General features: G+C 39.1%; 3 protein-coding genes and 1 long non-coding RNA gene across 4 annotated transcripts; 2 read left to right on the top strand and 2 right to left on the bottom strand.

Annotated features, from left to right (window-relative positions):
- The first annotated feature begins 8,486 nt into the window (after positions 1 to 8,486).
- On the top strand, positions 8,487 to 10,490 carry LOC135085540 (shematrin-like protein 2). The gene is made up of 2 exons (XM_063980323.1): positions 8,487 to 8,551; positions 9,432 to 10,490. The coding sequence occupies exons 1-2, from the start codon at positions 8,521 to 8,523 to the stop codon at positions 10,319 to 10,321; spliced, it is 921 nt and encodes a 306-aa protein (XP_063836393.1). The 5' UTR covers positions 8,487 to 8,520; the 3' UTR covers positions 10,322 to 10,490.
- A 655-nt stretch (positions 10,491 to 11,145) lies between these two features.
- LOC135085227 (uncharacterized) lies at positions 11,146 to 14,442 on the bottom strand. The gene is made up of 5 exons (XM_063979983.1): positions 14,427 to 14,442; positions 14,076 to 14,321; positions 13,170 to 13,365; positions 12,344 to 12,428; positions 11,146 to 11,627 (listed from the first exon to the last, which is right to left on the bottom strand). The coding sequence occupies exons 1-5, from the start codon at positions 14,440 to 14,442 to the stop codon at positions 11,232 to 11,234; spliced, it is 939 nt and encodes a 312-aa protein (XP_063836053.1). The 3' UTR covers positions 11,146 to 11,231.
- Positions 14,443 to 14,774: 332 nt separating this feature from the next.
- On the top strand, positions 14,775 to 16,504 carry LOC135085447 (putative nuclease HARBI1). The gene is made up of 5 exons (XM_063980243.1): positions 14,775 to 15,293; positions 15,364 to 15,645; positions 15,800 to 16,187; positions 16,268 to 16,401; positions 16,491 to 16,504. The coding sequence occupies exons 1-4, from the start codon at positions 15,039 to 15,041 to the stop codon at positions 16,396 to 16,398; spliced, it is 1,056 nt and encodes a 351-aa protein (XP_063836313.1). The 5' UTR covers positions 14,775 to 15,038; the 3' UTR covers positions 16,399 to 16,401; positions 16,491 to 16,504.
- Positions 16,505 to 17,704: 1,200 nt separating this feature from the next.
- Positions 17,705 to 18,492, bottom strand: LOC135085545 (uncharacterized). Its single transcript, XR_010260157.1, has 3 exons — positions 18,194 to 18,492; positions 17,996 to 18,119; positions 17,705 to 17,913 (listed from the first exon to the last, which is right to left on the bottom strand). It is a non-coding gene; the product is annotated as an uncharacterized LOC135085545 (long non-coding RNA).
- Between the last annotated feature and the right edge of the window lie 9,010 nt (positions 18,493 to 27,502).

Raw genomic sequence — 27,502 nt, forward strand, 5'->3', positions numbered from 1 at the left:
GTCCACGCTACGTCTTCCGGCTCGTGGTCGCCACTCGAGAACTTTCCTGCCCCAGCGGCCATCAGCTTTACGAACTTTATGTGCCCCGCCCACTGCCACTTGATTTTAGTGATTCTGCGGGCTATGTCAGTCACTTTGGTTCTTCTACGGATCTCCTCATTTCTGATTCGATCACGCAGGGAAACGTTCATGTGAATATGCCTGCATAAAATGGGATATCTCCATGGGAAAGAGCACTTACGCCCGTATTCACATACGAGTACAATAAAGATCGTTTCATCCACTCGGACGCGCCCCAGCAATGTGTGGTCTCGGTCGCGCGGGGTGCGGGGAGTGTGGTCCGAGCAATCCGTAAGGCATTACTGTAGTGTGCGTGTGCACTCATGGAGCATTAGCGTGTACTGATAACACTCAAACATTCGCGGAAGAATGGTGGGGCGCGTCCGAGTGGATAAAACGATCTATAGTATGAGGTCTCAAGAAAACACAGAGCTCTATTCAATGCTGTGCGTTCGATTTGCTGCTTTACTTAACCAAGCATCGTTTGTGAATACGGGCGTTAGGTACTAAGTTTTCAGTGAAACTTTTTCAGAAACGGTTTCACGAGATATTTGACAGTAAAAGAATTTAAATACATGATTTACCAAAAAAAAAAAAAAAACATTTAATAAACAATTCAAATTGGTACTACAACAATAATATTGTATTATTAATAGCGCTAAAATCTTAAATTTAAAAATTTGGACGGTTTCACCAATATCAGTAGCTCAGCTATCACCACTGAGCTAAAATTAGTAGCTCAGAGGCCAGACATTTCTTTCGGCTACCAAAAAATCGTACCTCAAATTCCCAGATTTTTTATCTTTATTTATTTTCATTACGTCTTTTAAAGGTCATAGCACACTTATCAACCCGGAAAGGGATCAACACCGTATCGCCAGAGTAAATACAAATGAGTAGGTCATCTTCATAGAAACGCCCGAGCACGGTTTGTATGTGAGCGCGCCAACACGTATGCGGCGCGCATGCACACACTGACAAAATATAGCGCGCCTCACCGCTAATCCACGCTAAACGCTACTCTGGTTACAGTACGGAGTTTCATGCAAATAATACTGACCGCCTCGAGTTGATACGGTTACGACCCCTTTCCAGGTTGATAACTGTGCTTCGTCCTTTATTGATTTTTAATGTCAAATTGTTACTTGATTTACATTATAGTTGGAAACAAAATGAACCAGGAGCGTAATCCCCGTCCTTCAAAGATCCAGGGCTAAAAGTCAGCTTGGGGAACTTTGGAATCAAGTTGTACTTGAACACAACCTTCCCCGAATCTGAATCGAAACCTATCCCGAAACTTGGCTTGGCTGATGTGGATAGGATGAGACCTGGAACAATAGACAATAGACCTGGACAGAGTTACTAAAAGTTATGGAGACATGTAAAGTGCCCCATAAGGGCTCCTTTTCTTTTTTATTATAATACTATATTTTGACGTTCATAAGTGCCACTTGTGGTCTAAATTGAATAAATATTTTTGATTTTTTTATTTTTAATCTTTTTAGAAATAAGCTTTTATTGAAACGTTCTAAAAGAATAAATTTATGGGGTCTTAGAATGGGAATAGAAAGAGTTATCGGTCACCTTTATTTTAAAGTAGCGGCCGCCCGCGTCTTCGTACACGTGGATCCCGTTTTACCCCCTTAGGGGTGGAGTTTCGTAAAATTCTTTTTAGCGGATGCCTACGTCATAACATCTACCTGCATGCCAAATTTCAGCCCAATCCGTCCAGTGGTTTGGGCTGTGCGTTGATAGATCACTGTGTCAGTCAATCAGTCAGTCAGTCAGTCAACTTTGTAATATATTAAAAAAAAAACACATTCTTTATTAAATTATTATAAACCAAAAGGTTTATAATCCTGAAAAATCAGGGAATTTCAACAATAGTTTTAATTTTGCAATAAATCTTAAGAACTCCTAAGATAAGAATGTCACCACTATAAGTCAAATTCAAATTCAAATATTTTATTCAGTAGGTACATAGGCCTTTTCCAGCCTCCATGGCACTTATACACGTCCCAAATATAGCTTGCCCTACCGCCACTTCGGGACAACATATGGGCTGGGGCTGAGAAGAAGTGGCGGAAGAAACTCATGCTCGTTTTCACCATCAATCCCTAATTTTTAAGTGACCCCTTTGAAAACAAAAACTCCTGTTATGTGTTACCCAAGGGGTAACTTAAAAATTAGGGATTGATGGTGAAAACGGGAATCAGTCACCTTCAGTCATAAGTGTTAAATGTGTATGAAATGCTTATAGTAGCTAACGTATTTAATTTATTTTGATAAGGTGTTTATATAGAATCAATCTAAAAAGCTGTCAAATTATAATGTGACCATTTTTTCAACATCTAAATCAGTGGTTCTTAACCTTTAAGTCATGAGGGACCATATTTTTACCAAATTTCTGTCTTGTCAGGGACCACGGAAGGTTAGACAAACTTCGTGGGTGTATAGGTAAGGTCATTTTGAGAAGAAGAATGATTTTTTTCAAATCCTATGATAGCGAAGGTTGATTTCTCGCCCACTGTGCGCCGTTTGCGTTGTGTTGACTCGACTCATCACGTCACATCACTTGTTTCTTACGATGTCTTCGCGGACCACTTGGAATGCCTCCAGGGACCACCAGTGGCCCGCGGACCACCGGTTAAGAACCACTGATCTAAATGGATATAACTAGCAATTAAATGACAAATACATACCAACTAAAATCAGAAACGACACAGCTTTCAACATTTTTCCAGCAAAACCAACGTCTTGACCGAAAACATACATTTTCAGATTAATATACTCGAATTATATCAACACACAACCTCAATAAAGACCTGATTTTGTGAAAACTTCATGGTTGACTGAAATACAACTGATTTTCAAATAATGTAACATTTCACACGTTTCAATTTTTTGTTTATAAATCGGAGAGTTGATTAATCTTTTACTTCATTTTGTAATTTAATTTTAATTGTGGTTTTTACGGAATTATAATGATGAATGTCATTGAAGGTTGTTTTTGTGTACATTTAGGGTTCCTTACTTATTTTAATATATTCTTCTTAAATAAATAAATCGAGCCGGAAGACGTAGGGCAGGCCTCCCACTAGGTGGACCGACGATCTGGTGAAGGTCGCGGGAGGTGCCTGGATGCGAGCGGCGCAGGACCGGTCTTTGTGGAAATCCTTGGGGGAGGCCTTTGTCCAGCAGTGGACGTCTTTCGGCTGAAACGAACGAACTGGAAATAGGATTTGTATGTTTGTGTTGAATAGGCTCCGAAACTACAGAACCGATTTGAAAAATCCTTTCACCATTAGAATCCTACATTATTTCTGATGAACATATGCGGCTACAAAGTTCGCTGGGACAGCTAGTAAGATCGTAATAACTTCCCCATAAGAAAGAGACTCATCCAGTGTCTTAAAAGGTGACTAAGAGACGAACAAAACTTCAACGACAACAAAACACTGAGTTGCGATCCTATGGGCATTTCTACGGGGACGACCGATCGACCTACTGGGGCGAAAAAAGTACCTTTAAAATTGAAGTACGGACTTGAAAAAAATCACACGTATTTATAGGACTCTTGACTTAATGGAGAGCATATTTAGAAGACCGCCAGGTTTTACATCTCGCCTTGAAAAAATCCGAAAGTTCAAAAACGGGCGAAATTTGGCCTAAAATGGAGTGTCCGGTTTCCAGAATTTACTCGTTTTTGCTTCATAACTTTTGAAATAATAACTTCCTTATTATGAAACCCACATTCACAGAACAAGGGATAGTTAATAAAGCTATATAAATGAGTTTCTTTATTGCAAGTCCTTGGGTTTTAATACAGTAACACATTTAAATTTTGTCCGACGTGTGTGCCTCAATTCCGTGATTTTTACTTTTGTGCTCCTATATCACTAACAACGCACAATACGAACACCCACGCCTGATTCCCATAAACTAGCAGTTGCACTCGAGTGGTCGAGCAGTATAAAAGAGGGATCAGTCGCTTTGAGGAGCATTTTTCAGAGGTTTGAAATCACTCAGAATTTTTGGTCACTGGTCATTTCTCAAACCGGTGTGCGAAATTAAATGAAATGTTCATGAAGTATTTAATGAGATTACTGCTGAATTAATTAAGTATTTAACTGATATCTGCCATTACGTTTGGTAGAAATCGTTGTAATTTATAATATTTTCGAGTAATTTGAACAAATGTGATTTTTCCTCAATTCCGTGGATCTCAATTCCGCGGAATATGGGGCATCGAATTGAGAAAACACGTACACCGAATTGATATTAAATGAAAATAGATACTTTTGTTGTGCTATAAATTGTTTGTGTAACTTAAAATAATAATGAAATCAATAGAGCATAATAATAGGGTGAACTACCAATCATTGGACCGTACCAGTCATTGGACAGATGACAATAAAACTAATTTTTTGAGGTTTCATTTAAAAAAATACACTGCTATTGCTATCTTATTAAAATAATTCTTCCAGGTTCTTCGCTCGACCTTCACCAGATCGTCGGTCTACCTAGTGGGGGCCTGCTCACTGGTCCGTGGTTTCCACTCGACAACTTTTCAGTCCCAACAGCCGTTATAATCTGTACGAGCTATGTGCCCCGCCCACTGCTACTTGATTTATGCAATTTTACGGGCTATGCCGGTCACTTTGGTTCTCTTGCCGATATTCACATTTCTGATTCTTATTAGGCTCATAGTAAGCGACCAAGTTTCACATCCATACACCATAACTGGCAACACACACTGGTAGAAGACTTTTGTCTTAAGACGCTGCGGTATTTCAGACGTAATAGCGAAGCTTCCCGATCGATGCTTAGCTGAGTTGAATTCAGCGATAGACCTCTTTCTCAAAGTTGAACCTAACTATCTGGACTCTTGTCCCAGGTATACACAATTGTCAACAACTTCGAGTGTAGTCTCCAACCTTCACAGGAGTGGGTGCAACACGGACATTTGACATGATTTTTGTCTTGTCCATTCAAAATTCAATTCAAAATTTTCGTTCGTTCGTTTTCAGCCAAATGACGTCCACTGCTGGACAAAGGCCTCCCCCAAGGTTTTCCACAATGAACGGTCCTGCGCTGCCCGCATCCAGGCTCTTCCCGCGACCTTCACCAGATCGTCGGCCTTACAGATAAAAATATTACATTGTGATAGTCTCACTATGTTTCGCCTGGTTGGCATACAATAATATAAGTGATTAATAAATCAATGAATAAATTAATAATTCACATGCATTAATGACACAAAACACTATGACACCATGTTCATTTTGAGACCCACTTGTTGAAAGGCTCTACGGAGGCCATGATTCCGATATCATCCCCGATATCGCGACTCCTTGGTCTTCTGTATAATCTGCCGTAGCGTACCTGTGTGTGTACCATAATACTAAAGCCTTTTCGGAAACAAGCTTGTTCGGAAGACTGGAAGTTGTCGAGTTTGCGAGTGAGATGATTTTTTGTAAGGACTCTCGAAAACAGCTTGTAAACACACCTCATAAGTGAGATGAGTCTATAATGCTATCACCACACTTCTGTGCCATGCCGGGGGCGTTTTTTCTTCGAGAATGACGGAATTGAACTGCTTCTGTAGAGCCTTTAGTACCGGCGAAGCTCAGCTATAATGCCGTAACACCTGGTGCCTTGTTGTATTTCAGCTATTTGAGTGCCATTTTAATCGTGTACAAACTGACGTCCTATATAATATCTTCGGTATAGTGTCAGGTCAATCTAGCTCTTGGGTTTTGCAATATTTGTTTTATGTTTAAGGTTAAGAATAAATAAACAAAGAGACCCTGTGTTATGTATTTTATTTGTTTTATTTAAATAAAATTAAAATAATATTATATAAAAATTAAAAATTTATTATAGTTGCTTATTAAAAAATTAAACATATTGATTAGGATTTTTGTTTTATTCCATTGGTATTTCAGACACATAAACCTAAAATGAACCATCTAACTAATAGACCAGCAAATCGTCAGATATCAAAACGTTTTAAGTATTTATTATATTAATTATTGAAATACATTAGGTATTTCTTCATAATGTCATCAATTCTAAGTTTGCGGAGCGATTTTTATATTTGGAGATTCATTTCTCAATTCCGTGATTCATTTTCTCAATTCGGTGCTCTCTCAATTCGATGCTTAACATTTCTCATAAACCACTTCACAATATTTAGTGACAATGCTATTTTTACATTCAGAATGGAGTAACATTTATTTTTTTGTATTGAAACTACTTAAAAAACTAAATATAAATTTTAGCACCGAATTGAGAAAAAATACACCGTACAGTAGAAATGCCCCTATCGAGTAATCGTTCTATCAAAATGACCCTTGTGAATACGGATTTAGTACTGTTTTTCAATGGGACGACGTAACAAAACTTCAATGACAACAAAACACTGAGTTGCGATCCTACCGAGTAATCTTTCTATCAAAATGACCCTTGTGAATACGGATTTAGAACTGTTATTCAATGGGACGACGTAACAAAACTTCAATGACAACAAATCGCTGAGTTGCGATCCTATCGAGTAATCGTTCTATCAAAATTACCCTTGTGAATACGGATTTAGAACTGTTTTTCAATGGGACGACTTCTGAACGTCAGCGAGATCTTGACTGTCAAAATACGTGAATTAGGACACAGGCCACAGGCCTCCCCAACCCGTCTGGCCAGCGTGGGGAGTGTAGGACTAATCCTCCATTTGCCTCTGGTGAGTTAGCCTAATTAGCGGTTCCCGAAAGGTGGTCCGCGGAACCCTGGGGTTCCGTGGAAAGGCCGCAAGGGTTCCGTAAAAAATATTATCCCACGTTTCGTGACCGACGTTGTTCACTCGCACCGACTTGTTTACGCACAAGGGCCCCTCCCTTGTGCGGGTGGAGTAGTACGGGGGTTCCGCTAGGAAAAGTATAATCAATTAGGGTTCCTTGGCAAAAAAAAAATTGGGAAACCCTGAATTAGAGGGTCGTGCTCCTGCAGTGGAGACTAGATGACCTGATGATGATGATTTTAAGATGTAGTATCATAAAAAACTAATTTTCTTTATTCTTTTCTTGTTCCAGGTAACTAAAAGAAACTGTACTTTTTAATTGGGTAAGCAATTTCGCGTAATTTACACTTATCAATAAAATTCCAAGTAAAAGGTAGACATGCTACCTATTGATAATTTCGTTGCGGGTCCAATGACAGTTTAACTTTCCCCCGGGACAAACTTGACCTTCATTGGTTGGGTTTTTGTGGCGGTCAAGCTGTAGATCCTGGCTACACAGGAGTTGCAGTGGTGGGAACGAGAGGTGGGAATAGTCCCGTATGCTACCTATTGAAGAAAATGCTTTATATTAACATATTTCTTTATTTTAAGTCTACAAACTAATACTCTATCGTTTAATGAGACCGACAAAACACATTTTATCCAAAAACTACCTTTCCACGAGGTTTACTATCTTACCTAAGTCTGTCATAAAAACCATGTTAACAGCATTGTTGTGTTCCAGCAGTTGGAGGTAAGATACGGGATAATTCCCACCTCTCGTTCCCACCGCTGCAACTCCTGTGTAGCCAGGACCTACAGCTTGACCGCCAAACCCAACCAGTGAAGGCCAAGTTTGTCCCGAGGGAAAGTTAAACTGTCATTAGACCCGCAACGAATTTAATCAGAGTAAGCAGTTATAGGTAAGATAGCCAGTTGCTCTGTGGTTGAGGATTCCGGGTGAAGCTCGCTTCCAGCTTCGGCCTGATCACACTTTCTACCATGTGAGAGGCAGGCCAAGAGCTTTCTTGTTGTGTCCAAAAGTTCTTTTATTTTTTAAATAGTCTCAAATAGTCCCGTTAACCCCTCTTACTAAGCTAAATAATTATGCTTGTTACAAATGCGTTCACCACAATAGTCGAGCGGTGGCGTTCGAACCAGCGTTCTTTAGATCTCGAGTCGGCCAATCCGACACCTTGACCATTCGGCAGGCCCCTCTTTCCTACTGGGCACTTTGGGCACATGCCCAGGGGCAACCGAAGGGGCCCCCATGTGCTCAAAATACCTTTTCTCCAGATGATAAGGCCCCTTGATCCTTAAGTGCCCAGGGCCCCTAGTAGGTTAAAGACGGCCCTGCCATTCGGCTAAAACTTTTAAATATTTTAACTTATGCTTAGATAAACACGTGCTTTCATTGTCTGTAAAAAGACCCTCTTTAAAACATATCGCTTAAAATATACGTTTAATTACAAAATCCACAATCCCAAACATCAGAAGTATGTCAAGAATTTTTAATCTTCCCATAGGAAAACAAAATATAATATTTCCAAACATTTTTTAATTAAAACCTAATTGTGTAAAGATGTTCGTATATGGTTTTCAACCGTAAAATGGGATATCAAGGCTTTCAGTATAAATACTGAGGGTTTCAGCCGTTTCAGCATAGACCGTAGGGAGAAAGAAAGATGGCGTTTAGAACTACCTTCTTCTTTATTGGTAAGTAAATTTGTTTTTACATTAGAGTTTCTTGTGATTTTCACGTTCACAAGTAATAAATTACCTCAAGTAAAATGAACAAATTCAAGTTGTTCGAATAATTACAGCAAGAAAAGAAATAAATTGGATAATTATGAATGATGACATGATGGAAAATAAGTGGACTTAAAAATTCAACATAATGAAGGCCCTTTTCAGGGCACCAAATGTACATGTCCCAAATACATACAGGGTGATTTGAAAATGACATTAAATGTATGACGGATTGTACAGCGCCCCTAGCGGAAACGTTCAAGAACTAAAATTTTCATACATTTTTTAACGCGCTCTCTAGTGAGAACTTTTGATGTAAACTCATACTCAGAATTCAGATACCTCTAGCTGTGACTTTAGAATCCTACCTTTTGTTCTACATTATGAATGTCGATTTAATAAACTTAGTAGACTTTTAGTTCAACTTTTTTTCAATGTTTTTTTTAAACCTAATTATTTGGGCACTCAGGTCTTTTGTTTTTTTAATTCTTTTTTAATCTGTCATCATCATCATCATCTCAGCCATAGGACGTCCACTGCTGAACATAGGCCTCCCCCAATGCTTTCCATGCTGCCCGCTTGGTAGCGGCCTGCGTCCAGCGCCTTCCTGCTACCTTTATGATGTCGTCGGTCCACCTTGTGGGTGGACGTCCCACGCTGCGTTTTCCGGTACGCGACCTCCACTCCAGAACCTTGCTGCCCCATCGGCCGTCAGTTCTGCGTACTATGTACCCTGCCCATTGCCACTTCAGCTTGCTAATCCGTCGGGCTATGTCAGCGACTTTTAGTTCGTTTACGGATCTCCTCACTTTTTATCTGTACATAATATTTATTAATCCCTTTTCAGCGCTGCTAAGCACCGCTTACTGCAATCCCCTTGGCAACCCCCTTGGGGCAACGACGGTATGCGAGTCAGCACCGAATTATGGTCCTGTACCTTCCTATGGTGCCACCACCGTGTGTGAGACCGCGCCCAATCTACTTCCCTACGGCCTACCATATGGCGGACTTGGCGGACTTAACGGACTTAACGGACTTAACGGACTTAACGGACTTAACGGACTTAATGGATTTAACGGACTTAACGGATTTGGCGGGGCCACAACCGTTTGCGAGACCAGCCCTAACGTAGGCCTCGGATTGGGAACTCTAGGCCTGGCCCTCCCTTATGGAGGCCAGACAACGGTTTGCGAAACCGCCCCTAATGTTTTTGGCGGTTTAGGAGGAATAGGGTTGGGGTACCCACTTGGATATTTAGGAGGATACCCATTGGGCGGACTCGGTGGAGCCACAACTGTCTGCGAAACTGCTCCCAGTCTGTTAGGACTGGGTTACTCTAATCTAGGTCTAGGTCTGGGAGGGTTGGGAGGACTTGGTGGGCTTGGATACGGCTACCCGCCGCTAGCCGCTGGTGGAGCGACCACAGTCTGCGAAACCGCCCCTAACGTGCTTCCTTACCTTGGTGGGTTGTCGCCCCTTGCTGGGTTGGGAGGCCTTGGATCTTACGGATTGGGGTTAGGAGGCCTTGGCGGTTTAGGAAGTCTTGGCCCACTTGCAGTTGGAGGCCTGAATTCTCTAGGCTCGTCGACTGTTTGCGAGACTGCCCCTAACGGTCTGCTAGGTGGGGCTTTGAGTCCTCTGGGCCTCGGTGGGCCTCTGAGCGGGCCTTTGGGCCTCGGTGGACCCTTGGGCAGTCCTTTGGGCCTCGGCCTGCCCTACGGCCGGGCTTTTTTATAAAGAACCAGTCCTCCTCCGTTTCCTCTAACGTTTCCAACACCGTAATAGGAAGAGGCACTGCACCGATTTTTCTCAGTCGACAATCTGACTTGAAAACCTATAACAACGATCACCACTGCATGATTGGCTTCTAATTATATCTATGGTCTCTCATCTCTAAGCCTGGGTTACACTTTAACTTTAACAGCAAGTCGTTGAACTCCATACAAAAACACCGGTTATGGTTACAGTTACGGTTAAGTAAAGGTGCAACCCAGCGTAAGCATTATAAAAATGATCTAGGTTACAACATTATCATAGTTTATGGTACTCAGTTAACTTATCTCTCTCTCTTATTAAAAATCCGCAAAATTCTCTCAGGATTCTATTCATAGGATTATCAGTTATTAATTGGCAATATAGTTGGTTAATAATAATAGATTCATTTATATTTTTGGATTGCTGAACAAAAATGCTGTAATCTAGATCGAAAAAAAATGTATTGATATTATGTAAATTCTAAATTTTGTATTATGTATCTCATTGGCAAATAAATTGTATATATTTGAAAAAATGTGTTTTGTTTTTGTTGTTCTTTCAGAAAACCTATTTATAGTTTTCTAATGACTGGAAAGCCCTTGCACTATTTTATCAAATGTAAAAAAACACGAACTTCGACTTACAATCTTAGCTGTATACATTTAGCGATTGTAGAATTATCGATGACACAGCATCAGTAACTTTTTAAATAATAATTAAAATTCTTTATATCTATTCCACACGTTAAATAATATAGGACAGTATTAATTATAATAATAGTATAAAGTAAAAACAAAAACTAAAAATAATATGCAAAAAACACCCGCACTTTATTTCAATCACACCGTATTTACAAACGTAGCTATTCTAAAATATACATAAGTTTATATATTTACGCGCAAGGATTGCAAGGGTTGCACGGGCAGGGGGACATTATGGGGCAGGGACAAGGAGGGCAGGGTTCCGGACAAGGTGGAGGGCAGGGTTCAGGACAAGGACAGGGGCATGGACAAGGGGACGGCTCAGGGCATGGACACGGACAAGGGGATGTCTCAGGGCAGGGGAACGGACAAGGGGACGGGAACGACCAGGGGTAAGGGGATACGCCTCCTCCGCTTCCTCCGCCTCCTCCCCCTCTGTATGGGCTGATGACAGCGGAGCCGATGGTCCTGAAACTGCTGGGCGGATTCGGCTGGAAGACGATGACGGGCGGGGCGGGGACGATGATCTTGGGCGGCTTCACGATCAGAGTGTCTGGTAGAGGCGGGACCACTGGGCGAGGTTGGATCTGAAGGGAAAAAAATGTTAATTAATACTCTTAGTTTTATACCATAAAAACAGATAATCAAGAGAAATTATGATGAAGATGATCAGATTGGAAAATGATTGGACAGTAATCAATTTAGACTGATACTATAAATCAGACTGAAAAATTTTTTAGATGTTTAGCAAATAGGTACTTTTATTAAAAAAGAATGTATCTGGATGCGCTCAAATTATTATCGATTTTATTTTGACAGATTTACTGTTGATAAACGATCTTTCTTTTCTCACATCAAAGTTGATACCATAACTTTATTTATGACTACTTGTTAACAACCCTTACGATAAAAAAGAATGTAAAGCAAGAATGTAAAGCCAACCGACAATAGTGACTGAGTTTCTTGCGCTGCTTCTTCTCAACATTGGTCCATTTATTGACCCGAAGCAGTGGTAGGGTTAATACTGGGACGTGTAAAAGTGCTTTTTAAAAGCCTACTTGCAAAAATAAATGAGTTTAATGAGTTTTCAACAACAAGAATGATATCTCTTACGCCCGTATTCACAAACATTACTACGAGGTCTCACAGTGCGCGTGGACGCATGAACCAATCACAGAGCTTTATTTAACGCTGTGCGTTCGATTTGTTGCTTCACTTAAGCAAGCATCGTTTGTGAATACGGAAGTTTGTCTTTCATTGACAGTTATAAAACTGTTCTACATTAGTATTGAGGTACACTAACCCTCATTGGTGGTGGGCGTGGCACGGGGACTGGTGGTGGCCTCACGCATATGGGAGCTGGCTGCGGCACTGGCACAGGTGGTGGCCTGAGGAAGAAGAAGAGCATTAATACTTCTGGATATTGGAGTATTCATACCTCTCGTTCTTTCCCTGCAACTCCTGTGTAGACGGGATCTAGACCTTAACCGCCTTTAAAATCCAGGGAGAGTTAAATTGTCATATGATCTACAGTGAACTTTAGTTGATATCCTATGTTGTTATCCCACTTCACATTATAATTATAAGCTCTTCTTGTCAAAAGACCTTTTCTCTGTGCTCCTGTCAGGCGCCTATGCACATGGCTGTTCATAAATTTTGACAATAACAAAATAGCTGATAGCTATTATAAAAAATACACACACAGGTCACAGAGTTGTTGGCGGAATATCATGCTAGTCTACACTCTCTACACGGAACTATTCCTACCTCTCGTTCCCACCGCTGCAACTCTTGTGCCGCCAGGATCTTACAGCTTGACCGCCAACAACCCAACCAGTGAAGGTCAAGTTTGTACCAGGGGAAAGTTAAACTGTCATTGGGCATCAGACAGGACATCAGAAGAACATAAGAGGAGTTCGAAGTTAGGGTTCGACTTCCCTTCAGTGCAAAGCGGAAATGACTGTCTACAGCGTAATATCAAACACCTAGTTTGAGATCTTACCTATCATAAAAAGGAAGTACCTACATACTTAGTGTGTAACGTGTATTGTGAGTCGCAATACTGCGACCAGTACATATGTAGATCTTCCACAAACTACACTACAATTTACTCCTGGTCAAATTCTTACCTGACATAAATAGGGGGTGGTATCGGCGGTCTCACAAGCCCTGGTCTGACCGTGATGGGGGCAGGAGTTGGGGGCTGCACCCTAGCGGGACTGACCCAGATCCGAGGGGGGGCTGGAGGGGTGATCTGCCCGGGTCGCACGATGATAGGCGAGGGGGTCGGGAACCGGATCTGTCCTGGCCTTATGATCAGTTGTCCTGGGGAAGAGAGTATAATGTTTAGGCTGGGTTGCATCATCTTACGTTGCATTACCTTAATAAATAATAAACGTCAAAAGTCTGTCAAACTGCATACAAAAACACCGGTTATCGTTATAGTCACGGTTATCAAATATGGTGGTGCAACTCAGCGTCTCTCAGCCTTAGAGTAGGAGCCGGGCATTAGATCACCATCAGGTCATTTCTTCTTCACTGCAGGAGTACAAACCTTCTTTAGTTAATAACTATACTATTAAAAGTTTCATAAGTTTTTTGATGAGCCCATGCTTTGGTGCCAAATAATCATTCTTGTTTCTTTCTTTCTCTAATACACCAACGGCAAATGGAGGGTTTGGCCTACACTCCCCGCGTTGGCCAGACAGGGTGACAAGGTAGCCTGACACTACGTGTAAAAGTGGATGCTTTTTAAAAGCCTATTTGCAAAAATAAATGAGTTTTATGAGTTTTTTTTTTACTCACATTTATTCGCTTCACCGTTGCAGGGGTTACAAGGGGCGCAGGGCTCGCAGGAGCATTTGTATTGCACAAATTACTAATAGTCCCGTTAGCCCCTCGTACTAAGCTACATATGCTTGTGTCACGAGTGGGCTCGCCATAATAGTCGAGAGGCGTTCCTCAAATAACGAGTCGGCTAGTCCAGCCTCTTCACTGATCAGTGATGAAATGATGATGATGATGTTGAATCTTACCTGCCGGCGCTTGCCCGTAAGCATAATTCACGAGGGGCGCGTTGGGGTTGCACGGACCGATCTGTATCGCCTCCCCGTTGCAGGGGTTACAAGGGGCGCAAGGGTCACAAGGGGCGCAGGGGTCACAGGGGGCGCAGGGGTCGCAGGGGCAGGGGGGAGGGGGTTCGGGGCAGGGACAGGGGCAGCACGGGCATTGCGGGTCCGGCTCGGGCAACGGCTGGCCGAAGGCTGAGCCTAGTATTAGAACTGAAATAAAAGAAAAAACATCAATGTAGGATTAACGAGTTTTGTGAACGGATAATACAATAATACACTCGACATCAAATAAATCGCACCTCCCGTGACAAGCACTTTTAAACGTATGCATCCCCACTTCCCACCAATATTGGCACCATTTAAAAGCCTAGTTCTAAACTTCATTTCATTAAAGGAAAGGTTTTCACCCCAAAAATGTGTCTTTAGAAGGATCCAGAGTTACTTCTTCAAAAAATAGGTAGTTAGTAGTTACGCTTGAGCCGACTTTTATTGCTATAAAACTGTTAAGTTGGGATTAATCGCTATCAATCTGTTAAAGAGGACACGTGAGATCATTATTTTGGTTTTATAACCATAAAAATTATTGGTGTAATTGATCCCAGAGGTGAGCCCAAAGGGAGGTCTTTTTTCAGTCACATTTATGGTATGTTAATCATTTACTTACGGTCTTATTCATAATCATTTTTCACATTTTATCAAATGCTTATTAGAGGTTTATAAAACGTTTGATAAAAATTGTTATTCATAATCGTCATTTAGCGCTAAAATCCTCTTATAACTGTGTGATAAGTTATCGAGAGCTCGGGCCTTGTTTAAAGCTCTAATAAACCTATTTTAACCTAACTTTTATAAATGTCATTTCATATGAATGTCACTTCGTTGGTTTATTTATTCAAAATATCCTTGCTGTGATCCTTGCTTGTGAAAATGAATGCTATAAATGCAATTGTGCATTTAGCCAATAATGCCGACCCAGCGCGACGTAGAAAGCTCTACCGCCAACGAAGCAACCCATTCGATTTGCGGGACCTAAATTTTAAAATAAAATATAGGTTCAATAAGGACACAGTGCGCACCATCATAGATTTGGTGGAAGATGATCTGGTTCAGAGCGCTAGAGGTGGTGGCACGTGTCCTGAACTGCAAGTTTTAGTGGCCATAAGATGTTGGGGACGTCGTGAGGTAAGCACAAAAAAGTGTTTTATTTTATCCCTTTGTCGTGGCTGCTATAATTATTTTCATACATTTTCAGGTACAAGATGATGCTGGTGACCTCCATGGCCTAAGTCAGCCGACAGTGAGCCGGATATGCGCCAGAGTCGCGCATGCAATCGCGAATAAGGCAAATTCCTTCATCAAAATGCCTATCACTATAGGAGAGCAGGAAAGAATTAGTGCCAAATTTAGAGCAATTAAAAATTTTCCTGGGGTGATAGGAGCCATAGATTGCACCCACATTAAAATTAAAAAAACCGGAGGTGACATGGCCCAGTACTATATTAATAGAAAAGGCTATTATTCCCTGAATGTTCAGGTAAAATATATTTTGATTTTATACAGTTTACAACAGAGAAAGATTTGTTTTAATAATGTCTATAATTTTTACTTTGTATGATCTAAATTTTAGCAACATTCAACACTATATTATTGGATGGATTACCTACAGGATACTGTTTTTTTTATTTTAGGTTGTCTGTGATGCTGACCTCAAAATAATGGATATAGTGGCTAGATGGCGAGGCAGTACACATGACAGTCGAATTTTTATGGAGAGCAATATAAAACAACGATTTGAGGATAGGCAGTTTAGAGGACGCCTTATTGGCGATTCGGGCTACCCTCTTCTGCCATATCTATTTACACCTATTTTAAGGCCTAGTCGTCCAGAAGAAGAAGCATACAATAATGCTCACATCTCAACTAGGAACACTGTTGAAAGGTGTTTTGGGGTGTGGAAGCAGCGGTTCCAATGCCTACTCCATGGCTTACCAGTAAGCCTCCAAAATGGAAAAGCTGTGATCATAGCATTGGCTGTATTACATAATATAGCCATTGATATGAATGACACATTGTTAGGTAAATGTTATCAATTTGACTGTACATAAGGAATACAAATCTTTATGACAAAATGTTGACAAATTCATAATATTTTTCAGAACAACATATGGAGCAGGTCCCTGTAACTCCGCAACTTTCGACGGAGAACAGTGTTCACGACAACCGACCTTCATTGTTGAGGCGTAGGTCGCAGTTGATACTACAAAATTTTATAAATCAACATTTTTGAATGGTACTAAAATACATTTTGATAAATTCCAACGATTTACTTTTATGTAATGTCATTTGAGTTCATGAAAATGTTGTATTTTAATTTTTCAGATACTGTTCCTGGCATCTTAATGAAAATAAAAAGAATATTTGATTGAAAAATACCTGTATTTCAATTTTCAGTCCAATTTGTTACTATCACAAAAACAAAACCTGTAGTTCTCTTTAAAAAAGCAATTATTCTGCAAAAATTCAAAACAAATTACTTTATATCACTAATTTAAGTACAATTAGTTTCAACAAACTTACTTATTAAAAATCACAGTTCAATTCTTTAAAACAAAGAAATTGCTTAAGTATAAACGTTTCTATTCGGAGGTTATCAACCTTCTACATTTAAAACAAAATAACCATAATTTACACTATTATTATAAAGGCGAATGTTTGTGACTAGGCATATGTGTATTTACTTTATATCACTAATTTAAGTACAATTATTAAACTTACTTACTAAAAATCACAGTTCAATTCTTATAAACAAATAAATTGCTAAAACAGATAGATTATATAGTCTCGAATAACATATAGGCTTCTTTTTATCCTGGAAAAATGCACAGATCCTGTAGGTTACAGAAATAGTAGTCTACGCAGGCGGAGTCGTGGGCAACAGCTAGTTAATAGTAATCTCAAACTCTTATTAAGTTATGACTAGTAAACATATTCATAGCCGTCTAAATATATTGCAGAAACACAATCAAAATGCGGATTGGAACTGCATAAAATACAAATTAAAAACAAACAGAAGTAAGGGAGGAACTAACTTATTATTTAGAATCTGTTAGTACTTGAAAAACTTTAACATCAAAAGACTTATTATTCTTTATTAATGTGAGTGTAATATTTAAGTTTTTCCTGTAATAATTGATGCTCAAGATCCAAGTTTCTCCCTTTCTTCCGTTCGTTTTCCATTTGAACTTCATGCAGTTCAATCCGGCATTTTGATTCTGTTTCTGCAATTTCGGAAATCCTAACTTTGCTTAAATCAATTAAGCCTTCTTTGTTTAACAGTTTCCTTTTTTTTTTGATTGCTGGTGCTTTAAAATTAGGTTTTGCTTTATTTTCTTTTGCCTCTACTTTTTTATTTTCTTTATCTTCCAATATGCCTCTAGTAGTACAAGCATGTGTATCTTCTATTTCTTCATCAAGTACCACCAATTCATATTGGATTTCTTCATTATTTATCAATTCCTGATCTTGCGTATTTTGAGTTGATTCCTCCTCTTGAATGTTAATTAATTCACTTTTATTTGAGTCCGAGTCAAATCTGTTAACATCGACTACAAATTCATTGGGCAACCAAGATGCTATATCATCAGCCCTATCGTCAGGCACTGATAATGGTGGACCACCGCCAGTTTTAATTTGAGCCTGCCTAGCAATGGTCTTGTCTTTCTTCGCACTGATTTTTATGAGGCTCCATTGCGATTTTAACTGGGTAATGGAGCGGTTCATACCAGCGCACATTGAATTAAACCTGAAAAAGAAATGACAGGATTTTGAATTACAGGTAAAGGCAAAATTTTATATTGAAGGCAGAAATCAAAAGATGTACCAACGTTGTTTGTAAATCAGCCCAAGCCGCAACCTTCCGTTTATTCGTGTTAGTGTCTGTATTTTTATTTTCGATTGCATTTACTCTTTCTTTCACCAACTCTTTCAGCAAATACTGAAAAGCAAACACTAGGCGTCAAACATAAATAAAACCATGCTACAAAAATTAGTAGGCACTTTATCAGGCTAAAAATAAGTACTACCTTATCTTCCTCCAACCAGTTTTCTGATCGTTGCCTTTTAGGCGGTCTGTTCTCCTTCGTCATGGACATAATTAGTATCCGATGTAACTAGCCGGGTCGTCGTAAGAGCTTATTGCAGAGTACAGGGTAAGAGGTACAGAATCCAGAACATACAATCCCAAGTTTTATAAAAGTTTGATAAAACTTGGGAGTTGATCGAAAAAACCGAAAACTTTATTAAATTTTAGTGCCAAATGTCAATGTCAGTAAGTAAAACGTCACAGCTGCCAATTTTTTGTTTTTTTTTTCTGCGATTTGTCTATGATTTTACATGGTCCATCAAGTTAAATCACCAAAAAAGCTGTTTTCGTTCATTCTTTTTGTATAGTCTGTGGAAAGAAAATATTAAACTCTGTTTTAGCTATCAAAGGTTTATAAACGATTATGAATAACGTTTTTTATCAGAGGTTTATAAGAGTGTTTTAAGCCTATCAAACGTTTTAGCTAATGTAGGTTTTAAACCTATATTAGCATTTTATTATGAATAAGACCGTTAGAAATTAAATGTGTTTTTCTTTAAGGATATTTATTGGGCTTTCAAATAACACCAATATTGTTGGGGCACCATCATGATTGTGTCAGAAGAAAATCTTTAAAGTTTGCGTCGCGGAAGGTGCGATTTATTTGATGTTGAGTGTAGTTTAAATGATTTGAACGCTGAATGATGAGGAGGAAACGGAAGGGATGAATGAGGAACGAGAATTGAGAGTGAGAATAGTAGTTTAAAAGAGGAGTCTGTTGTATGCTGTCAATGCTGTGTGTTGTGGACGACGGAAGACGCAAGACGAACTAGTTGTGTAATTATTATAGTAAAAGAATGTAATACTTTTCTAGTGAAGAGATATATCCAGTTATCACATTTACTCCAATGTTATTTATTGGAGAACTCCCACTTCCCACATAAAATTAATTTTATTCTATGAGCATGCGCAGAGAACGGAAAACATGTTTGAATTGTTTGATCTGTTTTTTTTTGTTCAAATTTAAATTCAAATGGTTTATTACATGTCACATTGCAAATAGTTTTTAATGCTCTTAATTTATTATTTAAGACTTGAAGTCATAATTATTATAAACGTTGAAACACTTTGAATTTGAGCGCGCATCGAGTGTCGAGCAGATTGTCGTAATTCGTATGAACAACTTTAATCCTTAAAAAACAAGAGAACATATTGGGTCTTAAATTAAATTCACGTTGGACATTACTTTAAAATAACGCAGTGAGGGATGACAAATGTAACAGTGCAGTCAAGGCATACGATTTCAGCAGCGCAGGATTTAACGAAGCAAAAAGGTGCAAGAGGGTTGCCTCCTACACCATTCTTCTACCACAGGAACCTACTCCGTTATGCGCTATGAATGGAGAATACATTTTTGTTACAAAATAACTTTTAAAAAAAATAAAACCGACTTCAAATGCGTGAACACAAAAAAAACTAAAAATTAAAAATATTGCGTATAAAAAAGTGCATCCCCAATTTTCCACCCTTGGGGGTGAAATATTTTCTTCAAATTCGCATGAAACCACCCTTTTGATAATACCTATTCAACAAAAAAATAATCGTTCAAATTGATTTATAATCGGCGGAGATATTGCGTATAAAAAAGTTCATCCCCAATTTTCCACCCTTGGGGGTTGTTTTTTCTATTATTAAATTTAAATGGGACCACCCTTGAGATATTACCTATACGCCGAAAAAAGATTTGTTCAAATCGGTTCATAATTGGCGGAGTTATCGCGTAACAAACATAGAAAAAAAAAAAAAAAAAAAACATACGGGTCGAATTGAGAACCTCCTCCTTTTTTTTGAAGTCGGTTGATGACATTTCCATACTTAATGACAATTTAAACAAAGTTTTAAATACCGACCGACGACATCATAAAGGTAGCAGGGAAGCACTGGACGCAGGCCGCTACCAACCGATCAACATGGAAAGCATTGGGGGAGGCCTATGTTCAGCAGTGGACGTCCTATGGCTGAAATGATGATGATGATGACGTTTTAAATAAAAACAACAACAAAACTTACCAGACAACCACAGTACTTTGCCCCTCGCCATCTTCCGGTCCTCTGATGAAACTTACATGTATAATTCTCTTTATATACTTATTATACATTATACTTGAAAAATATACTACAACACACACTAAAAAAAACTTTTATCTAAGTTGTACCTTAAGTTTTGTACCATAGAAACGAAAATGCATTGAAATTAAAGTAGTATAGTTATTTAAAAAATACTATAGTTATGATTTGTTAGACTGAACAAGCAAAAACCATGCGTAAATATTTTTTCTCAATTATAAAATACAGATGATTTTTTTCTTGTTTTTTTCACGGTTAAAAAGCTGTGCGAAAACTTTCGACGTATTTTAAAATGTTAGTAAAACATTTATTTTGTTTTTATTGGGTTTTTCATAAGCATTACGTTTCAGTCTACTGAAAGACTTACAAAAAAACTTAGAATCAATTTTCTACATTGGTTCATCATTTCAGCCTTAGGGTAGTCGACTCCTGGACACAATACTCCCGTATCATCATCATCATCATCTCAGCCATAGGACGTCCACTGCTGAACATAGGCCTCCCCCAATGCTTTCCATGTTACCCTGTTGGTAGCAGCCTGCGTCCAGCGCTTTCCCGCTACCTTTACGATGTCGTCGGTCCACCTTGTGGGTGGACGTCCCACGCTGCGTTTTCCGGTACGTGGCCTCCATTCCAGAACCTTGCTGCCCCATCGGCCGTCAGTTCTGCGTACTATGTGCCCTGCCAACTGCCACTTTAACAACGTGGACCCCGTTTTACCCCCTTAGGGGTGAAATCCTTTCTTAGCGGATGCCTACGTCATAACATCTACCTGCATGCCAAATTTCAGCCTGAGCCATTCAGTAGTTTGGGCTGAGCGTTGATAGATCACTATGTCAGTCAGTCAGTCAGTCAGTCAGTCAGTCAGTCAGTCAGTCAGTCAGTCAGTCAGTCAGTCACCTTTGTTAAACTACCACTAGTCTGTTCATGCGGAGAGTTGTATCCGCCTCTACAACCGATGTGAACAACGCCTCAACGTGACCACGACCGCTCTGCCAAGAGCGTAACGAATAAGAAGAAGAAGAAGTCTGTAGTGGCGCGTCAATAGATGTCGCCACAAATTCTTCAAAGAAAAGAGGAAAACCTTTTCTAAGAGTACAAAGATTCAAACACTGCTAGTACCAGGAAATTTGTCAAATAGCTACTACCCGTTCGCGCTAAGTTTGCCGGTCCGTGGAATGCGCGTCCCCTCCTCCAACCGCGATTAAACGCAATTAATGTGTCTTCTTTACACAAATACACAATTTTTATCAATAATAATAAATAAAAAATATTTTAAATATAGTTTGTTAAAGTTATAGACGCTTCCCTTCGAGTGACGTCATATCGCCAGCGGCAAACTTAAAGCGAACGGATAGTAGTATGAATTCCACATCATTTTATTCGTTTCACATCCTGTTACAAATGGATGGTCATCTGTTACCTACTAGTGATGTGACAGATCGTAAAATGTCCCTATATCCGTTAGGTACGGATACGGTTTCTTAGACTGGGTTGCACCATCTTAAGTACTTACTTTAACTTTGACAAACGTCAAAAATATGTCAAACTCCACACAAAAAACACCGGTTATCGTTATAGTTACAGTTAAAGTTAGGTGGTGCAACTCAGCCTTAGTGTTCGGATCCGCCTCTCTATTCCTTTAAAGAGATGACATGTGAGACTCTCGTTACATTTTTTTTAAACATTAAAACATTACCTCAGGAAGGAATTCAAGCCGCAACCTTTCGTTTCCTGGGCGACTACTCTGGCTTCTGAAATTTGGAGAAATTAACAGGGCTATTCCCGCCTTTCGTTCCCACCACTGCAACTCCTGTGTAGCCAGGAACTACAGCTTTAGCCCCAATAAAAACTCACATTAAGTAAACTTTGTTCCTACCCTATACAATACAATACTCGTGCTATGAGTGGTACCATAATTACAGTCCATCATCGAATGGGATCGAACTTCCGATCCGATTGCGATGTTGTGTTCCGGCAGTTAGGGGTATGATAGCCAATTCCTCTGTGGTTGAGAATTCCGGGTGAAGCTAGCTTCTACCTTTGGATCATCACGTTCCATCAGGTGAGATGCAAGCCAGGAGCTTCCGCGTTATAGATAAAAAACCGAGGTTGATTTCTAATTTGACTGGCACTAGTATAACTTAAAATATTCCTTCCATATCCATAAAAAGTAACGGACACATTTTTACGGATATTCGCGGATACGGATATAAAGCACCTCACTATTCGTTACCAGAATGTAATCTGTTGGATACCTAAATCATTCAGATAGTTTTCTAGGACGTTTTATTGAAGATATTCTAACATTCTAGGATGCTATTATGTCACAAAAGCGGTTGGTTTTCCTCAGAATATGAAAAATTTACTATTCATTTAAACTCAGGGCATGTTCCCGTTTTTTGCAGGAACTGTATTTTGCAGGATCCCGTTTTTAGGGTTCCGTAGTCCTGATAAGAAACCCTTATAGTTTCGATATGTCTGTCTCTGTCTGTCTGTCCGAGGTTTTGCTTGGAAACTATTGGCACTAGAGAGCTGTAATTTTGTAGAGGTATTATGTATATTAATCACGCCGACAAAACGGTAAAATAAAATTAAAAAAAAATATATTTTTAGGGTTGCTCCCTTACATGTAAAGTGGGGATGAATTTTTTTTTATCTTCTAACCCATCGTGTGGGGTATCGTTGGATAGGTCTTTGTTTCAGCCAAATGATGTCCACTGCTGGACAAAGGCCTCCCCCAAGGATTTCCATAACGACCGGTCATGCGCTGCTCGCATCCAGGCTCTTCCCACGACCTTCACCAGATCGTCGGTCCACCTAGTGGGGGCCCGTTTAGTATATGAACATCCCGTTTTCAGTTTCCCTCAAGAAATCGTAAAAAGTAATTCGAATTTCAAACACACTAATTTATGTATTCACTAGCTTCCCGCACGCGGCTTCGCCCGCGTGGAATTTTGTCTGTCACAGAAAAACTTTATCTCGCGCGTCCCTGTTTCAAAAACCGGGATAAAAACTATCCTATGTCCTTTCCCGGGACTCAAACTATCTCTATGCCAAATTTAATCAAAATTGGTTCAGTGGTTTAGGCGTGAAAGCAAGACAGACAGACAGACAGAGTTACTTTCGCATTTATAATATTAGTATCTAAATATAATATAAAAGGAGCAACTGACTGACTCACTGACATATCAACGCACAGCCTAAACGGCTGAACGTAAGCACTTGAAATTTGGAGGGGACGTAGCTTAGGTACCATAGAGGTGCACTAAGAAAGGAATTCCCAAAATTCCCACGGGAACGGGAATTAGCGGGAAAATCCTTTTGTATGAAAAATATAAACCGCTTAAGTTAGACGCTTGAAATTTGGCATGCAGGAACCTTAGTAAACTTAAAGTTTAGTTACAACAGGATATTGATTGCCGTTGGAACTAGCCCTTAACATATGAATGTACCTTCGATTTAAACAAGCGTTGAGTCACGTATCGATAACCTAACGAACTGAGATTTCGTGGGTAGAATAACAACAGATAGCGAAAACTATGGAAGGTACTTTTTAGAGAAATTTGAGTTCAATCAATCAAAAAGGACATCCAAACCAAGAACTCTACATTAATTATCTGTGGTCTTTGTGGTCTATTGGTTTAGCACTTGGATGATATACGAGTACAACCACAGAATAATAATAAGTACTACGTACAGAAGTTTTACTTCGCGAAGGTATTTAAAAAAATGTATGCTCAATGTCATTAACAATATGGTGTAATTTAGCCTGTCTCAAGAGTCAAGCACCATTTTGTTGACAAACGTCAGTGATCGGCACTTGACTGCGCCGAAGCCATAGGGCTGACTTCGGTAAAATGATGTGACGTGAGGTGCCAAACTGCGGAAAATGGCGGAGGAAATACATGATTTAGCATGAATTGTCATGAATAATATTAACTACTTATTTACCTCTCAGTGTCTTGAAGCAACTTAAAAAAGTACATTCTGTGTTATTATTATTATTTAGGCAGTTTTCTTCCATCATACACAAGAATACGCGTGCGTGAGTCAATGCTCGCTCGTATGTGAGGCCTTGTCGAATAGTATCCTGTAGGTGGGCTATCGTGCGTGTTTTGTTTTCGATGTAAACTCGCGGAGATGAACAGGCCTAGTATAACTAGGGTGTCTAACAACGAATACTAATAACAAATAACATTAAGGCTGAGTTGCCCCATCTCACTTTGACTTTAACAAACGTCAAAAATCTGTCAAACTCCATACAAAAGTACCGGTTATTGTTATCGTTACGGTCAAAGTATGGTGGTGGTGGTGGTATGTTTACATAAAAAGTTATTGCAATTAAAAACTTGTAATAGGGTAAACTGCCAGTCATTGGACACTTAAGAAAGTTATTGGACAGTTATTTACTGAATTAAAAATATCATTTCTATTTCAACAACTGAGAGATTCCGACTGATGGAGATAAAAGGGCGTTTTTTTGAAGGAATATTTATTGTATTTGAAGGAATATTCAATTTCAGAAAATTCAAGGGTTGTTTTGTCCAATAACTGGCAGCGTCCAATGACTGTCGGTTTGCCCTAAAGCAGACCAGTATAGTTTGAATAATATTTCCCGTTTTTGCATCGTTTTCTTTACTGTTCCGCCCCTATTGGCTTCACAACGATCGCTTATTAAGGTCATGTTAAGGAAACCCTTCTTATATCCCACAGAGACTCTCTATAAAGATGCGAATCTAATGACAGTGAGACAGTTGTTCATCATGCAAGTGGCAATACGACAGCACAAATTCTTAAATTACAACCCTCCCACACAACAGCCCACAAGTCGTAGGCCGCCAAAAGTTTGTCTTATGTCTAAACACAACACTGCATTCTTTCGTCGCCATACACCCTTTCTCGAAAAATTTCTGTATAATAAATTAAACACAGCACTAAATATATATCCTAAAATCCTATATGAATGTAAGACAATCCTTAGTAATTACTTATTGGAACTAAATTATCACCAAACGGAAGCACTACTTACACAATAACAATCACTATTCTATACAGCACGAAGCACACATCCATCTCACACTCACACACTATACTTACACGCTTACACAACACTCATCATCTCGCACACACTCTCTCTCTCTCACACACACACACACAAGCACACACACACACACACACACACACACACACACGCATCCACACTCTCACCTCCTGAGTTACTTAGGTTTAGATTATCTTAGATTCTCTGGTATATTTTTATTTGTTTTTCTATATTTGTATACTAGTTAAGCAAAATTAAACAATAACACACGGTTCGGGCGGAGAGTCTGGAGGCCTGAAATACAGGAATTTCCTAGTTTAGGCTCCAGTCCTCTCCAATATTATGTGTTTACTTACCCTATTTTCAACTTAACAACTCTCAACTTCATTATGTAATGCAATATAGTGAACATGTAATGTTGTGGTGGAAATAAAGAATTTATTTATTTATTTATTTATTATTGGCTGTAGGGTGATGTTAAATCCTAAAGTCTTCCTTGATAAATGGGCTATCCAACACAAAAATATTTTTTCAAACCGGACTAGTAGTTTCTGAGATTAGCGCGTTCAAGCAAACAAACTCTTCAGCTTTATAATATTAGTATTTATTAATCAGTTATCTTTTTTAGAGTAAGTAAGATACCTACTTATTAATTAAGTTAATAATTCAGGCTTTAAGCTAAGCTGCAAGTATTTAAGGGAACAAACTACTACTGAAACTACTGAAGTATTCCTTCCGTCTTACAAAACCTATAGAAACCCAAGCCAAAAAAGTTGAAATGTGTTTCGCTCCACAGAAATATCAAGGGTTACCATAAACAATGGTTTTATCGTTTTATTACTTACTGCCTTTGTAATAAACCCCTCTTCATGGCAATGAGTCTACATTGTCTTTAGAAGGCTAGACGCTCGACTCTAGCTTTGTTATGGAAAATGTAATGTTGGTTTGAGGGTACTTATTTTTGTAATATCGTCTGGGACATAGTGTTGTTAACGTAGTTGACAATTGTTTTTTTTTATCGATAGTACGAGTACTATTTATTTGGGTAACTATTAAAATTAAATATGGATACAAGGAAATTACTAATACTAAGGTAACTAGAAGAACTAAATAGACTGTGAAAATAAGTTTCGGGAAAAACAAAAATTTTTTAAGACATTATGGCGCCTAAAATCCGCCATTTCGATTTTTTTCCAACTAATATAGCCAGTGTCACTCTCACGATTTAGACGAATCTAACGATACCTCTCACGCTAAAATCGGTCTAGCCGTTTAGGCTGTAGGCCGTGCCAAAGAAATATACATACATACACTCGAAAAACATAACCCTCCTTCTGGCGCAGTCGGGTAAAAAGTACAGGTACTAAGTATGTTTAAAATATAGTACCCATAGTACAAGCTTTGCTTAATTTGGGACTATATGCTACAGTGTCAAATGTACAAGAATATTTTATTTATTTTGAGAAGTATTGGTCTACTTAAAGGCCTATTAAAGCTCATAGCAGACTTATCAACTCGGAAAGAGATCAACACCGTATCGCCACAGGTATCGCCTTTTGCGAGCTGTCATCGCCTTTCGCGAGCTGTCATCGTCTTTCGCGCGCTGTCAACCGCGAGGTGAGGCCTCCCTTTCTGGGTTGATAAATGTGCTACGTCGTTTAGTGTAAAAAATATGTCATTTTTGAAGGTAAAACTACTGAATGAATTTTGATGAAACTTTTACTAGGATCAGTGGGCTAAGTGTGAGTTTACAAAAAACGCGCTCACTAGTGAGTGCGTTTAAAAAATGTATGAAAATTTCAGTTTTTGAACGTTTCCCGCTAGGGGCGCTGTACAATCTGTCATACATTTAATGTCCTTTTTACATACATTACTCTTTATTTTTTAACATTGCTCACTAGTGAGCGCGTTTGATGTAAACTCACACTAGGCCCTCTGGTACTATAAATAAAACCAAAGAAATTCACATGATTCAACAATATATTTATTTAATATAATATAATACATAAATACTAAGCTACGTTTGCAAACACTCACACAGATTAAAAATAAGTTACGGGGTTTTTATTTACAATATTTATATATTCAGTCCGTATACAAGCCTTAGTCATCAGTAGTACATAAGGAGATCTATTGATT

This window comes from Ostrinia nubilalis, chromosome 28 (assembly GCF_963855985.1).
Source record: "Ostrinia nubilalis chromosome 28, ilOstNubi1.1, whole genome shotgun sequence".
Lineage (NCBI taxonomy): Eukaryota > Metazoa > Arthropoda > Insecta > Lepidoptera > Crambidae > Ostrinia > Ostrinia nubilalis.

Coding starts and splice junctions, on each gene's coding strand:
- LOC135085540 (XM_063980323.1), top strand. CDS start 8,521: ATGGCGTTTAGAACTACCTTCTTCTTTATTG. Junction 8,552..9,431: donor AACTACCTTCTTCTTTATTG/GTAAGTAAATTT, acceptor ATCCCTTTTCAG/CGCTGCTAAGCACCGCTTAC.
- LOC135085227 (XM_063979983.1), bottom strand. Junction 12,429..13,169: donor CCACCCCCTATTTATGTCAG/GTAAGAATTTGA, acceptor CTTCTTCCTCAG/GCCACCACCTGTGCCAGTGC. Junction 11,628..12,343: donor CACGCCCACCACCAATGAGG/GTTAGTGTACCT, acceptor TTTTCCCTTCAG/ATCCAACCTCGCCCAGTGGT.
- LOC135085447 (XM_063980243.1), top strand. CDS start 15,039: ATGAATGCTATAAATGCAATTGTGCATTTAGCCAATAATGCCGACCCA. Junction 15,294..15,363: donor GATGTTGGGGACGTCGTGAG/GTAAGCACAAAA, acceptor ATACATTTTCAG/GTACAAGATGATGCTGGTGA. Junction 15,646..15,799: donor ATTATTCCCTGAATGTTCAG/GTAAAATATATT, acceptor TTTTTATTTTAG/GTTGTCTGTGATGCTGACCT.